General features: G+C 37.6%; 1 protein-coding gene across 15 annotated transcripts in view; it reads right to left on the minus strand.

Annotated features, from left to right (window-relative positions):
* The window catches only part of TPX2 (TPX2 microtubule nucleation factor), a 60,360-nt gene that overhangs the window by 20,989 nt on the left and 20,566 nt on the right, over positions 1-18,805 (minus strand). For all 15 annotated transcript variants that reach the window (XM_045444951.1, XM_045444944.1, XM_045444949.1 and 12 more), the window contains 6 exons: positions 15,605-15,731; positions 8,614-8,742; positions 7,622-7,750; positions 5,976-6,097; positions 4,727-4,878; positions 2,350-2,518 (listed from right to left, as the gene is read on the minus strand). In XM_045444951.1, coding sequence (XP_045300907.1) covers positions 2,350-2,518; positions 4,727-4,878; positions 5,976-6,097; positions 7,622-7,750; positions 8,614-8,742; positions 15,605-15,731 — 828 coding nt within the window. The remainder of the gene's footprint in view (positions 1-2,349; positions 2,519-4,726; positions 4,879-5,975; positions 6,098-7,621; positions 7,751-8,613; positions 8,743-15,604; positions 15,732-18,805) is intronic.

Raw genomic sequence — 18,805 nt, forward strand, 5'->3', positions numbered from 1 at the left:
TACACCATCCACAAAAATAAACTCAAAATAGATTAAGGACCTAAATGTGAGATCTGAAATCATAAAAGTCCTAGAAAAGAGCACAAACAGTAATTTCTCTGACATTGGCCGCAGCAACATTTTTCTAAATATGCCTGCCAAGGCAAGGGAAATACAAGCAAAAATAAACTACTGGGACTACGTCAAAGTAAAAAGCTTTTGCATAGCAAAGGAAACAACAAAACTAAAAGACAACCTATGAAGGGGAAAAGATACTTGCAAACAACATATCCAATTAAGGGTTAGTATCCAAAATACATAAAGAACTTATACAACTCAACACCAACACCAAAAAAACACACAAAACAAACAAACCCACAAAAACCCAATCATCTAAAAATGGGCAAAAGACATGAGCAGACATTTCTCCACAAAAGACATACAGATGGCCAAGGGACACATGAAAAGATGTTCATCACTCATCATCAGGAAAACGCAAATCAAAAAACTACAATGAGAGATCACCTTACACCTGTCAGAATGGCTAAATCAAAAACATAAGAAACACAAGTGTTAGCAAGGATGTGGAGAAAAAGGAACCCTCGTGCACTGTTGGTAGGAATGCAAACTAATAGAGCCACTGTGGAAAACAGTACAGAGGGTCATCAAAAAATTAAAAATAGAACTACCATGTGATCCAGTAATTCCACTACTGGGTATTTACCCAAAGAATACAAAAACACTAATTTGAAAAGATATATGCACCCCTATGTTTAATGTAGCATTATTTACAATACCAAATTATGGAAGCAGCCCAAGGTGTCCACTGACAGATGAATGGATATATATATATAACAGAATATTACTCAGCCATAAAAAAGAATGAAATCTTGCCATTTGCAACAACATGGTTGGATCTAGAGAATATAATGCTAAATGAAATAAATCAAAGACAAATACCATTTGATTTCACTCATATATGGAATTAAAAAAAATAAAACAAAGGAAAAAAGAGACAAACCAAAAAACAGATTCTTAACTATAGAGAAAAAAAAATGATGGTTACCTGGGGGGAGGTGGGTGGGAAATGCGTGAAATAGGTGAAGGGAGTTGAGAGTATACTTATCATGATGAGCACTGAAGAATGTATAGAATTGCTGAATCACTATAACTGAAACTAATACAACACCATATGTTAACCATACTGGAATTAAAAAAATTTTTTTTAATTGCAGGAAATAATTTTTTTTCTATTTGCCAGGACCAAGATTCTTAAAGCAGGGCATATCAGACTCTAGAAGTCATATATTATTTGGAAAGTCATGTTTAATATTTAAATTTCCATTAGGATAAAAAAAAGACATTTCACTATTTTTGTAATCTAAAATTTGACAAATGACCCCTGGAATATAATAACAATATTAATGTTCTACTTAAAGAAGCTTGCCTGGCTGCACTAAACAATGCCAATGCAAGGGCAGAAAACACTGAGACCTTCAAAGGCAAAACAACAAAATCCTGCTTTATCCAGAATGCTAGTCCTACATTCTAGACAACTATTTAACATGACTTCCATTTCTCAAACTTCTCTACTTTCCTTCTTGCAGTAATTATTTTCATAAAGACAAAAGCTAAGAGATTAGAATCCTCTCATGTGTTCATCCCAAACCTACAAACCCTCTGGCATTTGCACCCATTCTTCTCTCTTCTACCCTCCCTTCAAAGAACAAGCACTCCACCTGAGCAAAGTATCCCTCTTCCACCTGCTGGCACAGGGTCAATCACTGGTTATCTCCTTTCTGCTCTGGTTCTTCAACTTTTTTCACTGCCAGGGACTTCTCAGCTTACAGACATGCTCTACCTATCTCCCACATCTCTTCACTCTTGTGTGTCCCTCTACATTCGTTACACTTACCATAATCTATAGTGCTCTGTTTCTCTCACTGAATTAGAAACTTAATGTTGAGCAGCACCAAGTCCATTTTGTTCACTGCTATAACTCCTACACTTCTATACCTGGTTTATAGTGGTGAAATTTGTTGAATGGTTGAACAAAAAGCACACAACCCTGAATGAATGGAATGCTTCCATTTTCTATAGTTAAGTAGCTGCACCAATACACCCTGACAAGTGGCAAAGGTATAATACCTGGCCAATTATTGACCAGGAGGATCAAGGTGGTTGATGTATATAAGTAGACAGATAGCCAGAGCAGGGAGTACAAAGATGCTCAACTGTGCGCTTATCTGCACGTAGGCATATGCCATACTTTAGTTCAAAAGCTAGGATTTCAACTAAAGGCAAATTTATGTAAGCAAATGAAATCCTAGGGGAGGCTCCAACCAGCTATAATGTTGATATGAAACTTACTATCATCCTTCTTGCTCCTCAAGTGATATCTGTTAGGGGTTCGTTTATGAAAGGCTTCAACCTGCTGTGCGAGGGGCACGTACGTAGAAGTTGTTTCATCAAATGTTCTTTTCTTTCCTTGGGACAGGTTGAATGGCTTAATAATGGTGCACCCCTTAGTCACTCGAGCCTGTAAAGAAAGTTGGTCCTCAAATGAAGTGTTTTGGAAGAGCTCAGATCTACCATAAGCCGCATATTCAACACAGAGGATCAAAAGAAAAAAGGACTGTGGTAAAGTCAAGATTATTATGGGGCGCCTGGGTGGCTCAGTCGGTTAAGTGTCCGACTTCAGCTCAGGTCGTGATCTCCCAGTTCATGAGTTCAAGCCCCACATCGGGCTCTGTGCTGACAGCTCAGAGCCTGAAGCCTGCTTTGGATTCTGTGTCTCCCTCTCTCTGCTCCGCCCCTGCTCATGCTCTCTCGCTCTCTCTCTCAGAAATAAAGAAATGTTAAAAAAAATTTGTTTTTTTTTTTTAAATAAAAAGTCAAGATTATTATTCCTAAATTTGTCAGTCCTTGAGCAAAGGTTAAAACTAGTCTGTTCCCACCTTTTAAAAAAGGGAGAAAGGGGCTGGGGGGGGGCGCCTGGGGAGCTTAGCTGGTTAAGTGTCCAACTCTTGATTTCAGCTCAGGTCATATCTCACAGTTTGTGGGTTTGAGCCATGTGGCTCAAAGCCACGTTCATGGGTTCTGCGCTGACAGCATGAGCCTGCTTAGGATTCTCTGTCTCCCTCTCTTTCTTCCCCTCTCCTGCTGAAGCACCTGTGCATGCTCACTCTCTTCTCTCAAAAATAAACATTAAAAAGAAGGGAGAAAGGATCTAGGGCTTAACAAATTATCTGTTCTGTAATAGTTAATAAGGTGATTTTTTTTCTCCAAGCATGTCAGTGTTTTGAAGCCAGCAAGAACAAGTTTTCTGAAAATCAGAAGGGAAAAAAAGCTGCAAAGGTATTCCCCTCACCCTTAATCCCATTAAGAAAAAATTGATTTGGGTTCTGGGTCTGGATCAGGTCAGGCAACTGCCTGAATCAGAATCTCTGCAGACATCCTCCCCAAAACTGAGTGATGAAGGAGTCTAGTCCTTGGATGATTAACTTTCATAAAATTAGTCTCTGATTAGAAACAAAACTCCTTAAGGACCTACATCTCAAAGGAAGAAGCACAACACCAGGGTTTAAGACTGCAAAGGACTGACTTCAACAAGTAATGATGCTTACTGCAAATGCAAGAAGAAATTCTTAGTATTAGAATTTTTAGGGATGCCTGGGTGGCGCAGTCAGTTAAGTGTCCATCTCTTGATCTTGGCTTAGGTCATGATCTCTCAGTTCATGAGTTCAAGCCCCGCATCCCCACATCAGTTCCTGTACTGATGGGGCAGAGCCTGCTTGGGATTCTGTCTCTCCTTCTCTTTGCCTCTCCCCTGCTTGTGTGCCCTCTCTCTCTCTCAAATAAATAAAACTTACAAAAAATATTTTTTAGAATTTTTAAGTAGGATTCTTATCATTTTGTTAGATTTGAATGGTCTGCCCCAACCCCATTTCTTCCATAAGCCCTGTCATATATTGCACAAAACTTTGTAAACACAAGATTTTTTCAAGACTTTTGTAAGAGCACAAGCTGTAGCAAGCTGGCACCTATAATTTGCCACACAGAATTCTAAGTGCTTTATGTACATTCTTTTTCTATTTTTATTATTTTTTTTATGTTTATTTTTGAGAGAGGCACAGAGTATGAGCAGGGGAGGGGCAGAGAGAGGGAGACACAGAATTTGAAACAGGCTACAGCTCTGATCTGTCAGCACAGAGCCTGACGCAGTCTCAAACTCACAAACCGTGAGATCATGACCTGAGCTGAAGTCAGATGCTTAACCACCCATGCACTCCGCTTTCTTTCTTTCTTTTTTTTTAAGTTTATTTAACTATTTTGAGAGACAGAGAGAGAAAGTGCATGTGTGCACAAGTGGGGAAGGGGCAGAGAGAGAGAGGGAGAAAGAGCATCTCAAGCAGGTTCCGCACTGTCAGGCAGAGCTTGGTGAGGGGTTCAATCTCACAAATGTGAGATCATGACCTGTTCCAAGATCAAGAGTCAGATGCTTAAATGACTGAGTTACCAGGAGCTCCATACGTACATCCTTAATTCAGTTTTCACAGCAACTTAAGATGCTTCCCAGAGAGGCCGCATGACTTCTCCAAGATCACATAGCTAATGGGGCAAAGTGAGGGTTTAGAGCTACCTTAACTCAAAAACACGCTTCTCTCAATTATAGTGACCACAAGTACTGCACCCGAAATCCTCCCTGAATTAGTAACAAGAATATCCATTTAGCCCATCAACTTACAGGAGACGGAGGATGCTTTCGCAGTTCAGATGTAAAATTCACTTCCTTATATTCCTCCTGGTTCTTAGGATGTTGTTTGATTCGCTCGTCTGTGCGGAAGTGAAAGTCAACTGATTTGGTTACCTGGCTCACTGATTTCTTCACAGGTTGCCCTGAGTAAGAAGCAGAGTAAAACACACAGGTAACACTAAGAATAGAGAATATCAGTAAATCCCCTTTATCCAGTCCTTTTGATATTTCTATCATCATGGATCTTAATATTGTTCACTCTCTACACATAGCCCCAAATTTGAATCAGTGCTCAAGGACACTACTTACTATATGTACCTTATTCATTGAGCACTACCTGTGTGAGGACCTTTGGTGAGAGGCAAACTGCAAAGAGGTACAACAGGGGAGAAGAATCCCATCTCCTAGGTGTAGTTATAGCTCTGGACACACAGTAATTGGAATACTTTTGACAAGAAAGGCTATGAATTGTCTTAAAAAGCACACTTAACATGTCTATGAAGGAAATCCTATAAACTCCAGGGGTGCTTTTTCAACTCAGTATTCAGGGCTTTATAGCTTTGACTCCACCAATAATAACTCTATGTACGCCAGAGCAAAGCAGAACTCTGACCCTTTCGCTCCCTCAGTCCTACTTGTCCTCTGTAGCTACAAGTGGATTCGCTCAGCTGTCTTTTCCTCTAAAATTAAAATGGGAAAACAATAAAAAACTGGCATGCCCAATGGCTTTATCTTCTGTCTCAATCGTAATTCCTTCTTTTTCTAATACAAAGAAAAAGAATTAGAAAGGAAAAGGAGAGAGGAATCAGTTATCCTTGAAGAAATGAGGGAAGTTTTCATGGAAAAGGGCCTCAAAAGATGGGTGTGAGTTCTACAGTTAGAGACAGGGAGCAACAGTGTGCTCTAAGAAAGGTCTGGTGTATATATATAATATCCCCCCATTTTTTTTTTTTTAAGTAACCTCTATGCCCAATATGGGGGCTTGAACTCACGATCCTGAGACCAAGAGTCACATGCTCTGTCAACTGAGCCAGCCAGGCGCCCTAGTCTGGTGTATATAAAACGTTCTAGGAAACAATCATTGGGATATAAAATATCCATGTCCAGCTTTCTAACAAACATACCTTTTTCTACTGGCTACTAACCAATAAAGACTTTTATCCTTTAGAGACTTCAAAAACCCTACCAAGATTATGGGAAGGACCCCTCAAAAATCAGAATCAACCAGAGCCAAGCTGACCTAATCCTGCAAGAGCAAGTTTCTTGAATTCTTCATTCTTTTTCCGCATCTCCATAACCTCCTGTTGCATTTTCATTCTCTTCTCCAACTCTTGCTCCTCAGTACTTTTTAGAATCTTTTGCCTAAAGGGAAAATCAGTAAAGGAGGTAAGAGAGGAGAGAAGAAAGAGGCTCCTGATTCAAAACAGTCTAAAGGTATTACAGACAAGATTTTTAACCTGTGATAAAATAATCATCAAAGCCAAAAAGGATTATCTGATAAATCGATACTGACTTAATTATGTAACAGTATGAAAAAAAACAAAAAAAAAAACAAAAAAACCAAGATGCACAAGTTATAACGATATTGAAAATTTTTCAAAAAGAAAGCTAAAATTGACTATAGAAGATATTAACAAAAGACATAAATTTGACTATACAATGATCAGCTTTTAGGCCACAAGAAAAAGTAGGATTAAAATACCAGTAGAATGGGGAAAATATTTGCAAGAAATATGACAAGAGACTAACATATGTAAAATATACACTGTGATGGAGAAGAGAGACTTAGGAGTGAAACCAGCTAGATTTCAAATCCCAACCATGTCATTTCATTTTCTACCTATGTGCTCTTGAGAAAAATATTTAATCCCTCTGAGACTCAGTTTTCTCCACTGTAAAATGAGGAATATATTCATCCCCACAGAATATTTGGTGACTATTAAATCGGGTGTTTCCCAAGTACCTGACGCATAGCAAAAGTTCAATTTAGAGTAATCATTCTTAACAATGAGACTATCAGTAATACCACATACAGATAAACAGAAAAGGAAATAGACAATCCACCCAAGAGGAAATATGGAAAAGATGTTCACAATAACAGTAATATAATCCTATCAGCAATCAAATAAAAATTAAAATAAGTTGATGCCATCAACATTTTATCAAGTAAACTTAAACAATTTTAAATGCAAAAAACAAATTCAATGTGGACAGGGTACACGGAAATAAAAATATTCATTCAAAGCTGATGGTATTGTAAATTCATACATTTATTTCAGAAATAAAATTGGCAATATAGGTAGCCATAAAACTAGGCTTGGTCAAGGAATTTCTCTTTCCTCAGCCTGAAGAAACTACTCAAAGAAAAGTCCCTACCAATAAAGATGTTCGCGATTATTTCTAATAGTGAAAAATTGGTAACTACATTTTCAACAGGAAATGGTAAATATAATTTGATAGAGTATTTGCTATTAAAAAAGGATAAATGGGAAGATTTTATAGTATAGTATAGAAAAAGAAAAAAGAAATAGTCTTGTGGCAAGCAAAGAAAACAAATCCCAAAGGTTACTTATACACAGATTGTAAAAATACATTTTTTACTTGCGTAAAGACCTGAAGGGAGCTTGGTAAAATAGAAACTGTTCAATTCAGGTAGTAAGGACCTTTTTACTAACTTTTTCCTTTTATATTCCTTTTAATTTGCTTTAATAGTATATTTTCCTCAATGTTTAAGACTTGAGCATCCCCCAAGACATAAAACAATTCACCTCACCATAGTTACAGCTTTATTAGTTTCCCAAGCTCCATGTGCTCCACACTACAGATGTGCCTGCTTATAATTTTACTCTATTGACTCTAAAGTTTAAATTCAGGAAAGAAACATACCTCACAGGTGGTATACAAGACACAGTATGTCGGCCCTTGGCTTTCTCTGGGGAAGACTCATGTTTTTCAGAGGTATCTTGATGGGCACTGCTTTCTTCCTCTTCCTCTGGCTTCTTTTTTTTGTTAGAACTTGAGTTCAAAAGAACAAAAAATAAATATTCTCAATTCCCTAAAGCATACACTGCTGTACTCTCCTCCCCAAATCTATCACATAAGGCTTACATTTTCTCTTTCATTCGGACAACAAGCACGTCTCAATCGCAAGATTCTTTCAATAGTATGTACCAATGGATAAAATGGGTAAACTCTGAGAACACCAACAGAAGTCAAGGTAAGAGTTGTCTGATGATGGTTCAGGAGGGTGGGGAGAGATTCCAACTGCTTATCATAAAATGCACAAACGGCAGATAGCTAGCTGCCTTCCCAATATCTATTCCACTTTCTTTCTTATCAATAGAATTCTAATTTTGTTTGGGGTGGCAATGTACAAAGGCTGTACTTGTTTTGAGAGCTTCTCTTGTACTAGGGAGAATTCAAGCGACACAGTAGGGCAACTGAGGTATAACCAAGGTTTCTGAAAAATTTTCACTTTTGTGATATGGGTGCTGCTCCTCTTCATCATACTCTCCTTCTTCTCTTAAACATGGATGTGATACCTAGATATATAGCAACTATCTTGTGACAATGAGGCAACAAGCACAAGGAAGAAGCTAAGAAACACAGAGCTGCCATCTTGAGTAACAAGTATGAAAAAAAAGCTAACAATGCCCTGGCACTGTTCAGTCACTGAACCAAAGCCAACAGCAAACTTCTGTGAAGCAAATAAATCACTATTCTTTAAACCACTCGAGGTGAATAGGCTATTTCTTATAGCAAAATACATTCCTAACTGATAAAAATAAGAACAAGCACCATATATTCTGTTTCCCGTTAACCACAGAAGCAAACAGGAGTAAAACCTATGCCAACCGACAGAAGCTGTGGCTACTTACACTTTCATTTTTTTGGAGGGTGGAATTTCATTGATGATTAGAGGAGTAGCACATCTCTTAGCTTTCATTTTTACATGATGTTTTTCTTTCTGTTCCAAATCCTTCTGAGCAGAGAGTCTAGTAGATCGCCTATGGTACCGGAATTGACACACTTTATCCAAAATGAATGTATCTACTTACAGATATGCAATTGTGCCGCAGAAATGTGAAAGTATGTCAAACTGCCAATGGCTACAAAGAGTTTTGTGGTATTATTTCCACTCTAAAAACTTTTTACCTTACTGATAGCTTTTGAACCTCATCATAAAATGTTGGTACTTAAATGCAATGGATTTTTTTTCTTTTAAGACACAGGCAATAACCTAATACAACTCCCTCCTTTTAAATGTAAAAGTCAATAAAGATCAGGTGACTTGACCCTGTTACATAGCAAATTGCTATCAGACTTGAAATTTGAGATCAGATCTCCTGGTAACTGAGGTGTTTATTTTCTCCTTTTAGTCACGCCCCCGTTTTTGGTAAAATATTTAACACATACCAAAATGTGCACAAAACAAAAATTAAGTTAAATGATTACAAAGTAAAGACTCATGAAATCACCACCCAGGCTAAGAAGTAGAACACTGGCAGGGGTGCCTGGGTGGCTCAGTTGGTCAAGCGTCCAGCTTTGGGTCAGGTCATGATCTCATAGTTCGTGATTTTGAGCCCCATGTCGGGCTCTGTGCTGACAGCTCAGAGCCTGGAGTCCGCTTCAGATTCTGTGTCTCTCTCTCTCTACCCCTCCCCGACTTGTGCTGTCTCTCAAAAGCAATAAACATTAAAAAAAAATTAAAAAAAAAACCCACAAAACCTTCAGGTAATATAATCAGACTACTGCAAGTATTGTTTTTCTGTCTTATTTCACTCAACATTATATTTGTGAGATTCAGCCACATTGAGTCATGTAGCTTTAATTCACTGATTTTTAATGCTGTATAACAGTCACTGTAGGAATGTACCACTATTTACCCAGTCCACTGCACAGGTGCACATGTTGCTGGTGGGTGTAGGCTTTAAGACCGTTTGTTAGGTCATAGGACGCTGGTTATATCAATTAAAAGTTGTTTCCAAAGTGCTTGTACCAATCTATGCTTACTTACACTGGCGAGTTGATATTATAGTCTGCATTGCTCTACACCCTCCTGAACACTTGGTACTGTCAGATGTTTTAATTTAGCCGGTATGCAGTAAAACCTTGCTGTGGTTTTAATTTGCTTTTCTGATTCCCAGTGAGATAGAGCAACTTTTCACATGTTCACTGGCCATTTAGTTATCCTATTTGATAAAGTACTAGTTCAAGTCTCTTGTTTGTTTTCCATTGGGTTGTCAATCCTTTCCTGAGTGATTAGTAAGAATTCCTTATATACTATGAACATAAGCCCTCTGTAGGTTTTATGTGTCACAAATATCTTTTCCCACTTTGGGGGTTGGCTTTTTACTCTCTTTATGGTACCATTTGACTAGATAAATGTCTCAAATACATCAATACCCCTCCCCATTATGGTGAGTGCTTTTCTGTGTGTATACTATTTAAAAAAAAAAAATCCTTCCCTGTTCCAAGGTCATGAAGATATTCTCCAATATTTCATTATATGAGCTTTAGCATTCACATTTAGATCTACAATTCCACCCAGAATTGACTATTTTAGGGGCCCCTGCTGGTTCAGTCAGAGGAGCACATGACTCTTGATCTTGGGGTTGTGGGTTTGAGCCCCAACACTGGATGTAAAGAAAAAAAGAATTGACTGTTTTATATGCAAAGGGGGACCAAGTTTCATTCTGTTCTATCTGGATATCCACTAGCAAAGCATTGTTTTTTAAAGGGTTGGGTGGGGGGGAGCACTGTTTCCCCACAGGTCTACAGTAACACCATTGTCATATATCATGCCCATAGATGGGTGCATGAATTTCTATTTGATTTCACTGATCTCATTAATCCTTGGATAATACCATAAAACTTGAATTACTGCAGCTTCATAATAATATGTCTTGCTATCAACTAGCACTTTGAAAGTATCTGGCTATTCTCAGACCTTTGCATTTCTGAATAAATTTTAGCGTCAGTTTATCAATGTCCACAGTGAAAACCACTAGGATTTTAATGAATATTACATTGAATCTATAGATCAGTTAGGGAGAACTAATATCTTTTTAATACTGATCCCCCAATCCATAAATATGGTATGTCCTACAATTTATTTAGATCTTGTTTAATTTCTCTCAACACGTTTTTTTATAAAAGTCCTAAACACTGTAAAGACTTATTACATTTTCAGGCTTTCATGCTACTGCACAGAGTACCAATTTTTAAGTCTTTATTACAGAGAATTTCAAGCATATTTTTAAAATAAGGAGAGGGGTGCCTGGGTGGCTTAGTTGGTTAAATGTCCAACTCCTGATTTCAAGCTCAGGTCATGATCTCACAGTTGTGGGATTGGGCCCCATGTCGGGATGTGCACTGAAAGTGTGGAGCCTGCTTGGGATCCTCTCTCTCCCTCTTTCTCTGCCTCTCTCCCATGCACATGTGCTTTCTTTCTCTCTCTCTCTCTAAATACTAAAAAACTAAAAGTGAGAATAAAATGGACTAGTGAGTACTCATCATTCAGTTTCAGAAATTATCAACTCACAGTCAATTCCAATCATGTATCAATTTTCCTTCCATCCATCCTACTGGATTTCGAAACGAATCCTAACTAAATGTCTACCTTTCATCTACAAATATTTCATATTAATCTCTAAAAGAAAGTACTCATAAAAAAATCACATGGAGTAATGAAGAGCAAATTTACTGAATTAAGGAATGAAGAAATGAATGTATTGAATGAGTAATGAAGAGTGCATATTACAAAATGTAGACAAGATACAATAATACAACCATTTGAAGGCACTGGAAAGTGACCAAAAAGCAGGCAGAAAACAGAGGCACATTTATCCATGAAAAACAACTGCAAAGGGTAAAAATTATGAGTTGGTAGCTTTTTTGCCTGAGGTACTCGCCAAATGTAGCAGCTCTAACAGCAGAAAATTCCAGTCTCACTGGCTAGAGATAATAGAAGATAAAAATTCAAGGCCAGTATAACACCTAGAAATTTAGAAGAAAATCCTGAAAGTGAAAGAGCCACAGAAAAAATGTCACTCAAAATCTGAGCAAAACCTCTGCACAAATTCCTGCCTAACTGCTAAACCATGTATGTTTAGAGGACACCCATGGAGCCCAGCAAAAAGGCAAGCAGAAACTGGTGAGGTGTCCATCCTTAAAAAATAAAACCACACCACGTAAGACTGGTGTTTGCTGCTTTTTTTTTTTATAAACGTAACCCCCACTGTACATATAGTAAGATGGCACAAAACTAACATCTTACTTGCTTGAGGTGTCAATAGACAAACATTGGAGCTGGCAGAAATTTAGAGACAAGACCTCAGAAACAAGAGAACCACAGAGAGGATGAACACTTAAACTCTACTCAAAGTCTTGGCTGACTTCTAACTTTCACAGGTCTGGGGGAGACCGCAGGGAACCAGACTAAAAAAGCGGCCAGCTATGTATGCAAATATATGAATGGCCAATAATCACATGAAAATATGGATCAACGTTATTAGTCATCAGAAAAATGCAAATTAAAACCAATGAAATATCATTAAAAAGACGGACAATACCAAATGTTGGCTAGGATACGGAGCAACTGAAACTCTCATATACTGCCAGTGGGAATGTAAATGGTACAGTCACTTTGGAAAACTTTCTGGCGTTTCTTATAAACATACATTTAACACTATGACCCAGCTATTGCAGTCCTAAGTATCTACTCAAGAGAAACTTATGTCCTCAAAACTACTCAGAGCAGCTCTATATAGCCCCCAAATGGAAACAACCCAAATGCCCATCATCTGGTGGATGGATAAATAAATTGTGGCATATCCATTCAACAGAACTTACTATCGGCAATAAGAAGGAACAAATTACTGGGGTGCCTGGGTGGCTCAGTCAGTTAAGCATCTGACTTCGGCTCAGGTCATGATCTCACGCTTCATGGATTCGAGCCACACATCAGGCTCTGTGCTAACAGCTCGGAGCCTGGAGCCTGCTTCGGGTTCTGCGTCTCCCTTTCTCTCTGCCCTTCCCCCGCTCACTGTCTGTCTCTCTGTCTCTCTCAAAAGTAAATTTAGAAATTAAAAAAAAAAAAAAAAAAAAAAAAGGAACAAACTACTAACATGAAAGGACATGGATGAATCTCAAAAGCACACGCTAAGTGAAAAGAAGTCAGATATAAAAGAGTACCATAAATTTCATTTATAAAAACATCTAGAATGGAAAAAAATAATCTACAGTGACAGGAATTAGAACAGTTTTGCCTCTGGGTAGGAGGTGAGAGAGTGAGAAGGTAGAAAAAGCAGTAAGAATTAACTATAAAGGGTTAGGATGAGAGAACTTTTGAGGTGATGAAAATGTACTATATATGTTGATTGTGGTGTTATGGTTGCATGGTGGTATGTATTTATCAAAACTAATCAGATCGTACGGCCAAGATCTGTACATTTTACTATATGCAAATTATTACCCAGTAAAGTTAGTTAACTTTTACCTTTTTTAAAAAAATTTTTAGGGGCACCTGGGTGGCTCAGTCAGTTAAGCATCCGACTTCGGCTCAGGTCATGATCTCTCAGTCTGTGAGTTTGAGCCTCGTGTCGGGCTCTGTGCTGACAGCTCAGAGCCTGGAGCCTGCTTCGGATTCTGTGTCTCCCTCTCTCTCTGACCCTCCCCCGTTCATGCTGTCTCTCCCTGTCTCAAAAATAAATAAATATTAAAAAAATTTTTTTTTTTAATGTTTATCTATTTGAGAGAGAGAGAGAGAGAGAGAGCACGAGTGGGAGAGGGACAGTGAGAGAGGGAGACACAGAATCCGAAGCAGGCTCCAGGCTCTGAGCTGTCAGCACAGAGCCTGACACGGGGCTCAAACTCATTAACCGTGAGATCATGACCTGAGCTGAAGTCAGAAGTTCAACAGACTGAGCCACCCAGGCACCCCAAAACTAGTTAATTTTTAAAAACGGGACAGGGAATCATACAAATTAGAAAGGAAGAAGGCAAAACACATGAACACATGACCATTTTGGACATTATTTAAATTCAGCAATGATGTTATGAAGTCAAGAGAAGAACTGCTGGGTGTCTTTAGGGAGAAATGACTAAGGGATGAGATGCCAAAAATTAAAACATGTATTTATGGTAAAGCAACACCTCCATGGAAAAATTATTATTACACACTAAGGCCTTATTGACTCTTAACTATTCTGTGTCAAAGAAGTTTTGGACATGTTTTAGCCTATCCATTGAGACCATGTGAAAATAAAATAAAATGGAATTTGTATGACTATCTACACCTTCCTATTCCATCTGCCATTCCTTTCTCGATTAGGTAACTCTGGACTCAGATAAATCTGAGATCTGAGATTAATGGCACTAATGTTTTACTTACTATGCATTTTCATAATGCAATATCATTTACAAAGTTGGCCCTTTCTTACAAGGAGCCTGGAGGATATGATTATTCTCAGTAAACTGAAGTTTTGAGTGGTAGAAGTACCTGCCTTAAAAATAAAACAAAAAACCATTCAGGTCTCTAATAGTAGCTGGCTTCCTCTCACACCATCATTTCCAAAAGGCATTCAGCATTCAATCAGGATGAAAGACAATTTTAGCAATCATATACATATACAGAAGAGAGAAGCGAAGACACTAACAGTTTCCGGGATTCTGAAGCAATCTATAGAAATCTGTAGGCCTCAATTTACAATCTAAACATGGAACAGAAACCATAGAATCAAACAGTAGCAATCTCTTAAGACTCTTGTGATATATGCCTAGCTCACTGAAATTTCATAGAATTCTTTTTATTAAAATGGGCTTCTTTACCAAAAAAGTTTAGGATAAGCTTGTATGATACCAATCTCAAAACGTAATACCTTTATACCAGCATGAGGCTTTGCAAATGGTAGTTTTATCACTTCTGAATATAAAATAATATTATCTGTTATCCCTCTTCCTTGAGGATATTCTAGGTAACATCAAAGTATAAAGCAATAAACGGTCTTACAATTTAAACTTTATGAGTGGATGGTAATTATTAGATGTTGAAAGTTTAAAACAAAAAAAACCTAACCTGAATATTCTTCTGATTAGTGCCATCTGAAGGCAACTAATACTGACAGCTCCCAAACATGGTATTTTTGTTATCAAAAAAAAAAAGATACTGACGCAAATACAACATTCAAAGACATTAACTGTTTTAAGTTCACCAGTGCCAAGATTGCAGCTTAACCCACCCATCTATTCATTCATCAAGCATTTAAATATTCAGTTTCTGCTCCTGCCAGACACTGTTAGGCACAGTAAGGATACATAATGCTTGCCCTTATGAAGTTTACTTTTTTTTTTCAACGTTTATTTATTTTTGGGACAGAGAGAGACAGAGCATGAATGGGGGAGGAGCAGAGAGAGAGGGAGACACAGAATCGGAAACAGGCTCCAGGCTCTGAGCCATCAGCCCAGAGCCCGACGCGGGGCTCGAACTCACGGACCGCGAGATCGTGACCTGGCTGAAGTCGGACGCTTAACCGACTGCGCCACCCAGGCGCCCCGAAGTTTACTTATAATATATAAATAGGAAAAAAAAAAAAGTCTGTCATATATCCACACAAATAAAGCGCAATCCATATTGATAGTGCAAATAGCAAGGGTTCTGGAACCAGTAAACTTTAAGCAACTTAGTACCTCTAAGTCCTTATCAATAAGTTAAGCATATTACCTACAATTCATAAATGTTATGAAGATTAAATGAGGTAAAATAAAGAGCCTAATATAGGATGAGACACATAGTAGGTACCCTGACAGTAACTATTCTGTGAACATTATTAACATAAAAACCACTTTGGAGCCCTAAAACAGTCTTACCTCTGTGGCTGTGCTGGAGTATTTCTTGAGGTGTTTCCCTTGACTTCCAGGGAAGAAGCAGCATTTGATGGAATGGAATGTTCCACCAAATTTTCTTTTTCTGCCTCTTTGTAGTAAGTGTTGTCAACTGTGGAAGAGCAAAAACTAGTCAGCACTCAAATTCCAAGGAAGTAAGCTAGATATGAGAGACACATCTATATGTATGTGCATGTGTGTGTGTGTGTATGACAACATAGAATTCTAGACTTAAAATTATGTGTGTGTGTGTGTGTGTGTGTGTGTGTGTGTGTGTGTGTATAAAGCCCCTCTAAGCAGTGGAACCTTTAGTTCCAGTGAAATCTTATACAGAAGATAAATTTATAAAATCTACTTTGCTTGAAGCAGAAACAAAGTATCCAGGGCCTATCTGCCAGCCTAAGTCATCACCTCAGAAAAAAGTATCTCTGCCTTTTAATGCTGATATAATCATATTATTAGGCATTATGGGTATAACCATTGGTTTTTCTCTCCTCCACAAATTAAAAACAGTTAAGAGTTTAAAAATACAGCATTTGGGAAAAGGGAATCTAAGGGTGGAAAGGGGAAGGAGATATTTTATCATAACGTATTCTGATGTTACCATGGCCATCATGAAACAGAAACAAAAAAGTACTATAAGAATAAGGAGACAAGAATAATCAAAAAAAGTCTTCATGGAAGAAATAGCATTTTCTGGTATAGCTTATGAACTTATGAACTGAGAGCCTTGACAAAAGACAAAAAATTCAACCAGATAACAGGGAAGAAAAGTCAGGCTATGAAAACACATTTCATGCATTATTTATTCCAGAGAACAATCATTTGGCTCATCGCCTAAAGAAATTTTTTCCTAGAGGGGAGAAAAAGAAACAAAAAAATGATAATATATTGTGTCAAGGCTATAACAGAGGCACTTACCCCATTTAAAATCAGAGAGGATTAAATTTTAAAAATTTAATATAAAAAATTTAACATAAAAAATTTTATAGGGGTGCCTGGCTGGTTCAGTAGGTACAGCATGTGATTCTTCATCTCAAAGTTGTAGGTTTGAGTCCCATGTTGAGTGTAGACATGACTTAAAAATAAAATCTTAAAATAGAATAAAAAAATTTATATTCTCCCTACAAAAAAATGTTCTTAAGGGGCGCCTGGGTGGCGCAGTCGGTTAAGCGTCCGACTTCACCCAGGTCACGATCTCGCGGTCCGTGAGTTTGAGCCCCGCGTCGGGCTCTGGGCTGATGGCTCAGAGCCTGGAGCCTGTTTCCGATTCCGTGTCTCCCTCTCTCTCTGCCCCTCCCCCCTTCATGCTCTGTCTCTCTCTGTCCCAAAAATAAATAAACGTTGAAAAAAAAATTAAAAAAAAAAAAAAATGTTCTTAAAATATCAACACACCATGCTAACACTAATCAAAAGAAAGCTGGGATGGCTATATTAGTATCAGACAAAGCAGATTTCAGAGCAAAGAATACCAGAGATAAAGACAATCATTTCAAAATGATAAAATGGTCAATTCTTCAAGATGTGGTAACAACTGAAATATTTACGTACCTAATAACAGAGTTTTAAAATACAAAAAGCAAAAAGTACAAGGAAAAATAGGCAAATCCATAAATATAGTCTGAAATTTCAATCTCTCTCTTCTAATTTATGGAACAAGTTGACAGAAAAATGGTAAGAATATAGTAGTCTTAATATATGAGCAAATGTGCATGGCTGTATTCCAATAAAACTTCATTAACAAAAATATGTTGCAGTACACTCATCAAGAAAACGTAACAGTTACAAACATACATACATACGTGGTATGCGTATATATAGATATACACACACACATACATACGTGATGACAAAGCCCCAAATACATGAAGGAAAAACTGACAAAATTAAAGGGAAAAACAGTTCAACAATAATAGTTGAAGATTTCAATATCCATTTTCAATAATGGATAGTACACTTAGAAGATCACTAGGAAACAGAAGACTTGAGCAACATCAACCAACTTGACCCAACTGACATTCATGTAACTCTCCACCCAATGACAGCAGAATATACATTCTTTTGAAGTGCACACAGAACATTTACCAAGACACACCATATTCTGGGCCATGAAACAAGTCTCAATACAAAAAGATCAAGTCACACAAATATATTCTTTAACCAAATGGAATTAAATCCCTCGAGAAATCAGTAACAGATTTCTGGAACTGCCACCCCCTGCCACATGTATTTGGAAATTAAATACACACTTCTAAATAACACTTGGTGGGGCGCCTGGGTGGCGCAGTCGGTTAAGCGTCCGACTTCAGCCAGGTCACGATCTCGCGGTCCGTGAGTTCGAGCCCCGCGTCGGGCTCTGGGCTGATGGCTCGGAGCCTGGAGCCTGTTTCCGATTCTGTGTCTCCCTCTCTCTCTGCCCCTCCCCCCGTTCATGCTCTGTCTCTCTCTCTGTCCCAAAAATAAATAAACGTTGAAAAAAAAAAAAAAATTAAAAAAAAAAATAAATAAATAAATAACACTTGGGTAACTTGGAACTAGTAGATAAATCCTGGAGATTACAGTCAACAATAATAGTCATAGAGATTATAGTCAATACTGTATTATAAACTTCAAAGTTGCTAAGAGACAAGATCCTCATTATTCTCACAATGAGAGAAAAGAAATAATTATGTGATATGATAGAGGTGTCAGTCACATTGCAATATATAAACATATCAAATCAACACCTTAAACTTATACAATGTTGTATGTCAATTATACCTCAATTAAAAAAAAAAACACATGGATCAAGAAGATAGCAATAAAGAAATTAAAAGTATTTTGAATGGAATGAAAATGAATACAGAGCACACCAAAATTGTGGGATGCCACTAAAGCAGTACTTAGGGGGAAATTTATAGAAGAAAGATTTCCAATCAATGACTTCAGCTGCCATCTAAGAAACTAAAAAAAAAAAAAAAAAAAAAAAAAAAAAAAAAAAAAAAAAAAAAGAGCATATTGAACTCAAAGTAAGTAGAAGAAGGGAACTAATAGATCAGAATGAAAATCAATGAAATAGAAAAAGCAATAGAAAAACAACAACAACAACAACGAAACCAAAAGTTGGTTCTTTCAGAAAATCAGTAACACTAATAAATCTCTAGCCAGGCTGATTAGGAAAACAGAGACAAATTACCAAGATCAGGA

Source organism: Leopardus geoffroyi, chromosome A3 (assembly GCF_018350155.1).
Source record: "Leopardus geoffroyi isolate Oge1 chromosome A3, O.geoffroyi_Oge1_pat1.0, whole genome shotgun sequence".
NCBI classification, from domain to species: domain Eukaryota; kingdom Metazoa; phylum Chordata; class Mammalia; order Carnivora; family Felidae; genus Leopardus; species Leopardus geoffroyi.